General features: G+C 35.6%; 1 protein-coding gene, 1 long non-coding RNA gene and 1 other non-coding gene across 3 annotated transcripts; 1 reads left to right on the forward strand and 2 right to left on the reverse strand.

Moving 5' to 3' along the window:
• Positions 1-387: 387 nt before the first annotated feature.
• On the forward strand, positions 388-494 carry LOC132267905 (small nucleolar RNA R71). The gene has a single exon (XR_009469124.1). It is a non-coding gene; the product is annotated as a small nucleolar RNA R71 (small nucleolar RNA).
• A 2,004-nt stretch (positions 495-2,498) lies between these two features.
• LOC132267650 (uncharacterized) lies at positions 2,499-5,906 on the reverse strand. Its single transcript, XR_009469035.1, has 2 exons — positions 5,651-5,906; positions 2,499-3,376 (listed from the first exon to the last, which is right to left on the reverse strand). It is a non-coding gene; the product is annotated as an uncharacterized LOC132267650 (long non-coding RNA).
• Positions 5,907-9,009: 3,103 nt separating this feature from the next.
• On the reverse strand, positions 9,010-9,540 carry LOC132316622 (uncharacterized). Its single transcript, XM_059815096.1, has one exon. It carries the CDS (start codon positions 9,538-9,540, stop codon positions 9,010-9,012), a length of 531 nt encoding a protein of 176 aa, XP_059671079.1.
• Positions 9,541-11,583: the final 2,043 nt, after the last annotated feature.

Genomic DNA, 11,583 nt, shown 5'->3' on the forward strand with positions numbered 1-11,583 from the left:
GGAAGTATAATGTAACACACTAGAACAAGTCATATATGATTCATTAGATGCACGATGATGAACATGATTAGGGAAGGAAGACATTTGATTCACCGAAGTTTGGTTGATTAAAAACTGATCAAATCTTTGAGATAAGGATTTCATCTCGGCGGCTATATCATTGGAGTTGTCAACTTGATATAAGCCAACATTCTTCATTCCACCTAGATTTCTACCATTTTTAGAAGATAAGGACCTATGCATGGAATTGTCACTCATACTTTCATACAATTGTCACACATCATTTTCATGCTTATCAAGATAAAAACCACCCATAGATGCATCAACCATACCCTTGTGATTATCTAGTAAACTTTCAAAGAATATTGAATTAGTTACCACTTAGGTATGTGATGATGTGGGCACTTCCTAAGCAAGTCATTGAATCTTTCCCATGCCTCATGAAACATTTTTCCATCCCCTTGAGAAAATTCACGAATTCAAGTTCTCATGGCATTGGTTTTTGATACTGGGTACTTTTTCAAGAACTCTTGTTGCATTTCTGGCCAAGAAGTTATCGAAAAAGGCCTAAGATTGTTAAACCAATATTTTGCCTTGTCTTTGAGTGTAAAAGGAAAAAGTTTGAGTCTTAACACTTCTTCTGGCATGTCCATGTATTTCACGGTGGAACACACTTTAAGAAACTCATCCAAATACTTATAGGGTTCTTCACTTGAAAGTCCATGATAGTTAGGAAGCATTTGAATGGTTTGTGGTTTAATTTTATAGTGATGTACTCTAAATAGAGGCAATTGAATGCAAGTGGGTGCATTATATTCATTAGGCACATAATGGTCTCTTAAAGCAAGAGGGGAATTTACAACCAGTGGTCCTACTCAAACATTGTGGTTAGCTTGAACCATAGGAGGTTATGGAGCAAAGATTGGTTGAGGCATTCCCAATGGAATTTAGCCTTGTTGTTGTGGTGGAATAAATGGTCTAGGCATGCCTAATGGTAATTGGATGTTTTCATGATGCACATTAGGGTGGAGGATGCCTTGTTGGTCTATGTAACCAAGGTCCTGCACAAGGTCATTATTTTGCTCATCCATTGATAAAATGGAGTGATGAGAACTACCTCTTCCCTTAGGATTACGAATAACCAATTCAAGATGAAAATTAAGAGGGACAAGAGTAGGATTCAATGACCTACGACCATGCATGCACTAGCAAAACAAATAACAAGAAATAAGCAAGTAACAAACACTTCGCCCCCACAACAAATCAATCAACAAATCTCCACATACATTGATCTTATACTCCCATGCTTGAACAACATGCAAGGAAAAGTAAATTGCCTCATCGCGGGCTCACGATTTATCTAAGAAATGAAAAACAAGCCTCCACGCGGGCCGATGATTTAACTAGAGCTTGAGTTAGAAAGATCTCACAAAGGGTCCTTAAGCAACTTCAATTTAACTTTCAACTTTCTAGCCTGGCTTTGCTTTGCAATTTTTTTAGATTTTTAGTCCTTTTTGTGCTTAACTTAGCTCATTTCTTTGAATTCTCCTTTTCTCAACTTCCTTCACTCAATGCACCTAGTCAATCAAGAACAAACACAATAAGTAACGAAGAAGAAAATAAAGAAAAGACACGATCAAAAGAGTACTAATTCCTATTTATTTTCAAAACACGACATTGCCAATTCAATCCCTGGCAACGGCGCCAAAAACTTGGTGTGTGTCGTACCAATGCACCAAAAGTTTGCAAAATGATATGAACTAAGAGTGTGAGTGTGCAATGTGGCCAAGTTTTAAATTTGTAAAAGCCACCACTACCTCTAACTAAAAATATAGCTAGGGTGAGTAGGGATTGTCCCAAGGGATTTGTGGGTGCCTTTGTAATGGAAACAATAAATAGGGTTAGTAGGTCGAGTGATCAAAGATTGGTTGGTTAAGCTATTATGCAAATGAGATTAAAGTAAACAAAATTCAATGATTAATAACGTAGAGAAAGATATAGAGGGGAGGACATAGGGTACTATACCTCACCAGTAATTGTATATTAATGGGGAAATTGACTTGTAACTTGTTTGTGTGTGTGTGACATTAACTAATACTAGGCATGGATGGCAGATAAGTATAGATTGTCAAGCCAAATCAAATGGAAAGCACAACCTATCAAATGAGACTAAAATCCATTCAATGAAACCACAATTTATGCACACACAACTATATAGAAACATACATCCAATGCATTCATAAGTATGGAACACCAAGGAACAAGAGTAGATTGTCCACTTATCTATGAATTTAAAACAACTACACTACATCTACACTAAAGACACGAAATTTAACTAAGTAAGTTAAAATTGTGGTACAATCCATCAAGAAACCGGTGTGAACCATTAAATAAATTGTAACTCTAGATTAACTTCATCCATACACATAGACATGCATAAATTCCACTAAATCTAGAGAAAAGCACATAAATCATCCATTCTAGCATACATAGACATATGGTTAGAAGTAGATAATCAATTGAAAGCATTAATCCATACACATCAAGTAGAAACCGCAAGATATACATATAAATCTAAGATCAAAGAACTAAGTCTAGGAAGCAAACTTAAGGGCTACTCTAGGCCTAAGTAGATGTCTAGCCACTCATTAAAGTAGTCATCCAACCCTCAAGGGTTATCTCCATGGTAGGAATGACCTCCTTCTTGATGGAAACCCTAGAAGAATGGAAGAACTCCCAAAATGTGTAAAAGCTCTATAATCTTTAGCCTCCTCTCCAAGATAAGAAAATTACAAGTTATGAATAACAACTATGCTCTAAAAGTGGCTCTCAATCCTTATATAGGTAGGTCAAAATGTCACCCAATGGTCTGGGCTCGTACACCAATGTCCCTCCAATGATTGCACCATGAGCCAACTTTTAATAAGCTGGAATCTATTTTTTTTTTTTGGACTTGAGGAAGTTTGATCGATCGAACTGTGTTGAGATCAATCGAACATGGCTGAGATCCATCGAATGCTGCAGAGATCGATCATCTTTGGCTGCGCCTTTTTGAATAAAGACAAATCTCTGAGATATTTTTGGGAAAAAGACAAAAGTGGTAGGTGGGTGGTAGGTATGGATAAGATCAAATCATTTCGATCGATATGGGAAATGTTCGATCGATCAAACTTGTTGGATTCTTTTGGATAAGGACAAAGGTTTGGATCCATCTTGAATTGTTTAGATCGATGAACTTTCGATCGATCTGAGAATTGCTGAGATCGATCGAACATGCTGAATTTCCATACTTTGCTTCAATTTGCTTCCACTTTGCTTCTTTCTTCCATTCAGGTTGAGTTAACTTCTTTAATGCTCTTATTTTTTAGATAAGCACCTAAAAAGGCAATAACATGAAATTAGTATAAAACGGGGAAATAAGATAGATAAAGGTCCTAGAATACTCAAGCTTAAGGGATTTAAATGCATACTTTTTAGCTCTCATCACCACTGTTGAATAAACGATGACAAGTAGTACTATCAATAGTAAATTTCATGTCGAATAAGTTTCGTGTTTTATGTCTCTGTAATTTGACTCTTGTCATTTTGAGTTTTGTTGCAGAATATTCGAATGCAGATCGCTCTTTGCAGTTGTTTGCCCATTCCTCTTCTGTACTAATGGTATAACCAGGCATGTATAGAATATGTAAAAGATGGAGAATGTGATATGGATTCAAGTAATTCTTATTTCTTAAGTTACTATTTCCTGGACCTATCATATCGCCTAAGAATGAAAGGACACATCCAATGAGGTCAGGGGAGGTTTGGTTTCCACTACCCGGTATACATAACATTGTCAGGTCGAACAATTTTTGAACAACATGGGAAGGAATCTGGTTCTTGAGTAATAGCAAGTTATGTTGGACAGCGTAGTACTTGGCAGGGCTCCACAAAATGGGGTCTTGTTGCTCTAAGTAATTCCTATATAAAAGTTCAATTATGAAGCAACCATCAATCAGCATCATTTTTGCAAGTATGATATTGTCATCCGGTATGACTACTATTGCTTTTGTATAGCATTCTCGCACAATGGGTGCCATCTCTAGCATAGTTTCTACGTAATTTTTACGTGTTTGGTCGGATTGAGTTCGCTCAAATAGGCAGCACATGTAGCTCAATTTGTCCTCCTGCATTGCCTGCAGATGTTCCTTCCCTCTGTGAAGAGGACCAATAGACACCATGCGCGGTGTATAAGCATCTTCATTTTATGCACAAAGAACAGTGGACACCTTGTAATGCCAGACACATTTGGCCCCATCGGGCTGAAATCCTTGAGAGCCTTTAAATTATCTTTGTTTCCTTCAATCCTTATCTATAGGGAACTTAAAAGCTCTACACTTGCCATATCAACCATCGCTACCTTATTGGCTTTGTGATTGTGTTGATATCAGGACTTTTGGGTTTGCACTTTCTATTGAAATTTATATAGCATACATAATTTTGTAAGGAGATAGTTGTGAAATTTGTGACAAAATTAAATATGAAAATAGAAAATGGTAAAAAATTAAAGATGGCATTACCTACCATAGAACATTTGAAAAGATGATTGGGAATGGCCTAGTTGGCCAGTTAAATAAAACCCAGCCAATTGGTCCAGTTGAACTCTTAATTCAAACAGGAAGGCAAGTATCGACCTAGTTGCCAGAAAAAAATAATAATAATAAAAAATAAAATAAAATCTAAACCATGAAAGAAAAATGCCCCAATCAATAAAATGTCAAAGATATGAAGTCTGAAACTATGAGATAAACTAAAGAAAGGCACTCATTTGGTGCTCCTAAATGAGTATAATAGAGTGATCACGTCATATCACCTATGGGTCTGTTTACATTTAATTCATATGAGCAAAATAAAAAATACACTAACAAATCAATAGAACATGTAAAATTATGTTGGGCATTGCTTTTAACCGAACTCGTCTATATGTGTCAAAGCCCTTCTCTAAGATCGGATATGGGATAATTAAGATTCTCTAACATTCTCTTCGATCTAAATTCGTAACGTCATTATTGCAGTCGGACCATCCTATTCTCCTAATGATGATGGGAGGATTGATCCAGACCTGGATCAGCACTTTACATAACATCGAATTAAAGGTTAAATTTGACTATAATATCATTAGTAACGTATTAGGCATTTTCTTTTTCACCCAAAACTGAAGATATTCTATATTTTACCCACTCGAGAAATGACTCTTCTAACATTAGGTCACTAATCATTTTTTTGTTAACAATACAAATATTCATGGCTTAATAAGAATGAACTTGGAAGTCATTTAGGCTTGGTTGCTACAGAGTGCTGTGAAGGTTAAGGCTTTGGTTGTTTGGGTGAGAATCTTCACTGGTCTTTTGGTTTGAGCGTGGGCTCGTTTGAAGAAGGGTAGCCGATCTATGGCTTCAAATGGTTGATTCAGGGTTTGCAAGACTTACACACAATCGACAAAATTTTTAATGTAAATATATATGGAAAAATCGTAAAGAAGACAAAAACATATATAGCAAATTCAGAACTCCTTAAATTAATTACCAAAATAAGACAGTATACCAGAATAAGAGAGGTAATTAATTAAGAGAAGCGCGATAAAAAAATGATAATGGCAGAAATCGGTCACCTGCTTGTTACAGACAGTACTTGAGAAGATTCAAAGAGGATGATGAACGTGAGTAATTTTTTTTTGGGGTTTGAGGGTCTTATCCCTATTTGTACTTATCACAATGGGCTGCCAATTTGGACACCACGCCATTCAAAGTAGTGTCCATGCTTTTTTAAGGCATGTCATGCTTGGGTCAATTCAAAAGTATGACAATACAACAAATACAAAATACATGAATTCTAAATATTTCAAGTAGACCAAAAATATTGATTGATTCATAATTTACACCTCATAATTTCATCGGCATTTGCTTACTGGTTGCAATTCTTTAGTCATGGCTGGCTGCCAATTAGGATTAGAAAGATTCTAGTTTTTCTCATGGTGGAGAGGGTGACGACGTGGAGGTATTCTTGTCCACATTGATTTGAAGAATGTTAGGGCTTGCGCTCATGAGCTGCGAGATAGGTCTGATTGGAGAGTTCGCGTTTTTTGATTGATTTGCAGACGAATGATTCGCTAGAGACCAGAGAGACTGAGCTGTAGACAACACCAAGACTTATATGTCCGCAACAAGAATCACAGCATGTACCCACATTCAGGAAGTGAACCATTGAAAATTGAATTTTAAAAATTGAAGTTTGAGTGTTGGAAGTCTGAAACTGGGTTCATTTACCAAAAAAAAAAAAAGGGTGATGAAATTGGGTTTGGAACTTTGGATGGTGATGAATTGAATCAGTCAAAGTAAATAAGGAATTATGGATTGCATAAATACTTGCATTGAAACATGCCTTTTTACTCATTGCGGACGTCTACCATACTAAGCGTCTCTCTCCTCTCCTTTCCTCTTGTGATACCCCTCAATTTTAGAGCCACGGGTAATCAAGTCCGAGCACAGATATGAAAGATACCAAACAATTAAGTATGTAAATGAACACAGAATACATAAAAACATAATAAGAAATAAATAATACCGCTGAAAAGAAATTAAATATTAAATCCTTAACTTAATAATTAATCCTCCAAATGAAACATCAAAAACCTTTAATATCATTACAACTCGGGAATCCCTCTAGTGGACCCCTAATGATAATCCAACTGAAAAAATCGAAAAACAACATAATCCGAATCTAAAACATAAAAAGAGTCTTACATAGAACCGGAAGAATGATGTGGACTGTCTCTGCTCAACACGAACAAACTCTATATCTGGAACTGACGAACACTTGAAAAATAATAATAGTGGGTGAGGCCCACGAATAAGTTTTTTCTACGACAACCCAAACAGAGATCAGATAAATTATATATCTATAGTTAACCCATGCAATAGCTAAGTAATCCGTATAAATATATAGATACACACTAAAGGAACCTCACTAGACTATAAGGTTGTTTCAACCTGAATAGTAGGCAACATGCAAAATGCACATATAGTGGGCATGAGTACCTAAACCTATCAGGGAAATAACTACATTATATCTAGCTACACATCTCTAGCAATATACGCACCATAACCATGATCCTGAGACTCAAGCTCATATCATGGCAAATGTCTATATATATATCCAATCTAAATTAATCCACTATGTATCATCCAACTGGTTCAGTTGACCTGATACAAATATAATTAGGACTTACCATTTTAGCAAAGCCGTTTCCTTATAAAATATGTAGGACTTAACTGATAAGTTAATCCATCCCTAGACTACCACCATCCCATACTGGTGCACTAAATCCACACAATCCAACAATTGATGTAACAATTTCAGAAGTACATCAAATAATCCAAAGTTAAACATAATAATATTATATCATGCTATTACAAAATAGGTACAGCTTATAATTTATTTAAGTTTTCTACATCACACATCCTACATATACTAAATCTTAAATAGATTGATATTTTACTACACAATCACTCAAGCATTCTCGATATACCATTCATGCTATACAATTAATCTTAATTGTTAAAACCAATTAAAGATTAAGTCCATTCATTCCTCAAAGAATCAAATAGCATGTGTTAATAAATTTAAGTTTGTTTAACATTTATTTAATCTCATTCCTAGTCCTTATTTGATGTTTAGGACTCCTCAATTTCAATAACAAGTAATATAATGCTGTTTCCGAAACTTCATCAAGTAAGGCTTGAGCTTTTGTCCTAATTGCTCGAGCACCCTACTTCAGGCTCGAGCATCCTACTTTAGGCTTGAGCTTTTCACCCAATTGCTCGAGCTTTCTTTCTCAGGCTTGAGCTTTACAACCAATTGCTTGAGCTTTTCCTTACAAACTTGAGCTTTTCATCCAAGGCTCAAGCTTTGCCCCCAAGGCTCGAGCACTGTAACAGCGGTCCGAACACTGTTACGCGAATCAACCCAGAATTTCACTATGAATTCATTCTTTATTTGTTTCAGAAATTCTAGGTATGTTTCTACGTTCCATCAAAGTATATAGATATGAAAATACATTATGTACAATATGTAACAAAACATAAAGTAATCCAATCAAATCATAAATTTATCAATTTATACACAAGAATAAACATAAACAAAATAATTTATAAAACCTAGTTCTAGATTAATTAAAACATGGATTCCAATTTTAATTATCCTTTAAACATCCCTAAAGCTATGCTAGAGATATATAGATTATAGATCTAAGAGAGAAGTGTAGAATAAAGAACTTGCCTTTAGGATTTGATAAAACCTTAGCCTCCTTCTTCTTCTTCCTCTCCTCCCTCCTTCTTTCTCTCTCTCTCTTTAAAATTATACGTGATATATTTTCTAACCCCTTTTTCCAACCCTATAGAGATATATTTATAGACTAGATATTAACCCTATTCCTTTTCCCAATCCACATCCAATTAATAAAGAAAATAATAATAAAATTAAAACACTAAAAAGGTAACTAAAAATATAAGTTACGTATAATCTATGCATATTATTTTTTTAACTAAATAAAATAAATTCATTAGATTATCTCTAAAGGACTTTCCTTAAATATATATTATTTAATTATATATATATATACATATACACTATCCATGAGTAATTATCCATACCCATTAAACTCCTTATCTAAGTAGTCCATGGAACCCAAGTGGTTGGCCCATGACTACTATCCATAACCATTAAAAAAATAAAAAATAAAAAATAAAACAACCATTTAACACATTTAATTCCTAACTATTAATTGCAAGAAAACCTAACACAAAATTCAACTAAATAAGTAATTCAAATAAACACATAATCAACTAAACAAGTATTTCAATTAAACACATAATTAATTCAAATAACCAAGAAATTAAATAAAAATTAAGAACACAATTGAAACAATTAATAAAATACCGAGACTATCATTTGGTATTACATTCTTTCCCCCTAACGAAAGGAATTCCCTTCTCGGAATTCGCCTTTACCTTCATCCATTATGTCTGGAAAGGTTGAGCGAATGACGTCTTCCTGTTCCCAAGTAGATTTAGCCTCATTGTGATAAGTCCATTGGACACGTATCAAAGGAATGACCTTATTACAAATAATTTGATCCCTACAGTCAATAATACGACACGGTTGTTCCACATAGGTTGCATCCGGTTGCAACTCAATTTCACCAACATCAATATGCTGATAACGAATTTTATCGCAAAGAAATTTCCTCAACATGGAAACATGGAACACATTGTAAACACGATCTAAATGATCCGGAAGTGCGAAGCAATAAGCCATCGTTCCAATTCGATCCGTAATCATAAAATGATCGACAAAATGTGGTGACGACTTCCCTTTCTTCCCAAAGCGCATTACCCCTTTCATATGAGACACCTTGAGTAAAACATGATCTCCCACCTGCAACTCTAATGCACAAGTACGACGGTCTACATAACACTTTTGCCTATTCTGGGCAATGCGCATATGATCGTTAATAAGAGCAATATTTTTAGAGGTATCCTTAATGAACTCAGGACCCAAAAATCTGTTCTCACCAACCTCCATCCAATAAATAGGAGATCTACAAAGCCGGCCATATAAAGCCTCAAACAGTGCTATTCAAATAGTCTTCTAAAAGTTATTGTTATATGCAAACTCCACAAGTGGCAAATAGTCCTCCCAATGACTCTTAAAGTCAAGGACACAAGAATGAAGCATATCCTCCATGATCTGATTAACCTCCTCGGTCTGTCCATCAATCTGAGGACGATAAGTAGTACTAGGATACAATTCGGTACCCAAAACCTGCTAAAAACTCTTCCAGAATCCCAATACAAAGCTTGAATCCCTATCCAATATAATAGATAACGGTGTGCCATGCAACTTCACAATCTCTGTTATATAAAGTCTCGCCAACTGTTTTGAAGTGTAATCAATGCGAATAGGTGATGAGCGCTGAATATTACATATTTAAGCCCCTAAATATACATATGTTAAGACATAAAGTAATAATTATATCCATTGTTAAACTAATTTCTATGTATTTTGTGTTTGTAGGTACTTTCCCAGATAAATGGTTAAAACTGAGACTTTATGATGATATCGAAGCTTACAGAGTCGTTGCCGGTCATTCAGAGCAAGTCAAAAGTTTAAATGGTAAAGTTTGAAGCAATTGAAGCCCCCGAGCTCGAGCCCAAGTGTTGAGGCTCGAGCATCACAACAAAGAAGAGAAGAAAAGTCAACAAGGCCCAAATACTTGAGCCTTGTACCTTGGTGCTCAAGCCTTACCATAGGATACTCGAGCCTTAACCAATGGTGCTCGAGCCTTGACCCTCAAGCTCGAGTATGAGGCGTCAGAAATTAAAGAGTTGATTTAATTGAAAGGCTATGCTCCCAGGTCTTGTGCTTCACCTCCAGGATCGAGCACCATCCACTAAGGATCGAGCATTATCCACTGATGCTCGAGCCTTGAGCCCCAAATGCTTGAGCCTATGAAGCTTGGATCGAGTAATGTTAAAAGAGTTCAACCCCAAAAATAAGAAAAAACCGCTTTGGAAAATAGTTGAAGAAAATTGGCTAAGTGTCAATATGAAGCTCGAGCACCATTTATGGAAGCTCGAGTATCCATTCAAAGAGGCTCGAGCCTTATTCCTTATGCTTGAGCATGAACCCTAAAGCTCGAGCTTCTGTTCCTGAAGCTCAAGCCTTCCATGACATGTTAGATTAAAAGTTGCAGGATTACTTTGTTTACCAGCCGTATCTCATCCCAGTTGGGCTAGAAGACCTAAAAGCCCACCAAATACTTATTTTCTTCTGTAAAGAAAGGCATAAGCCTTGATAGAAGAGGTCAAAAATTTTAATCTCTTTTGACGGTGTTATTCAAAAGGCAGAAGGTGTGGTGGCTTTTAGGGTTCCTATAACCTTAGAAGTGAAGATCCTGAGAAGAGAAATATCGTCCGTGATGATGAAGACCACAACAACACATTAATTTTTGGCATCGTTGCCAGGGACTGTGTCACAGTTTTATTGAGTTTGAGATTAGTTTTATTTTAATTTATAGTTTTAGGACTTTCTGATATCTCACCTTATTTATTTTTCTTTTCAAGTGCAGGAATCTAGTAGCGAGGATCAAGATGCCTAAGGAATAGAAGCTTCGGTTTCAGGACCTTTTGTGAGTTTTTTTTGTTTTTCTTCACTTGAAATTTTTCTTTTTGTTACTACTTGTTACCATTGAAATTACTTAAATTGTTAGGAGAATTCTTTAAATCAGACATGGCTAATAATGGTGATAATCCAAATGGACCATAATTGAGGGATCATTTCATTCCCACCTTATATACATCCCCTTGTTGCTTTCAATTTCCATAATTTAATGCAACCTATTTTGAGATCAAGCCAGCTGTGATCCAAATGCTTCCAACTTTCCATGGGTTTGCTACTAAAGATCCCTATAAGCACATAGATGAATTTCTAGTATTATGTTCAACTACCAAGTTTTCCACTCTTTCTAATGATGCTTTTAGGATG

This window comes from Cornus florida, unplaced genomic scaffold, assembly GCF_030987335.1.
Source record: "Cornus florida cultivar Cherokee Brave unplaced genomic scaffold, ASM3098733v1 CherokeeBrave_3.0.0_Hap2_Chr07, whole genome shotgun sequence".
Lineage (NCBI taxonomy): Eukaryota > Viridiplantae > Streptophyta > Magnoliopsida > Cornales > Cornaceae > Cornus > Cornus florida.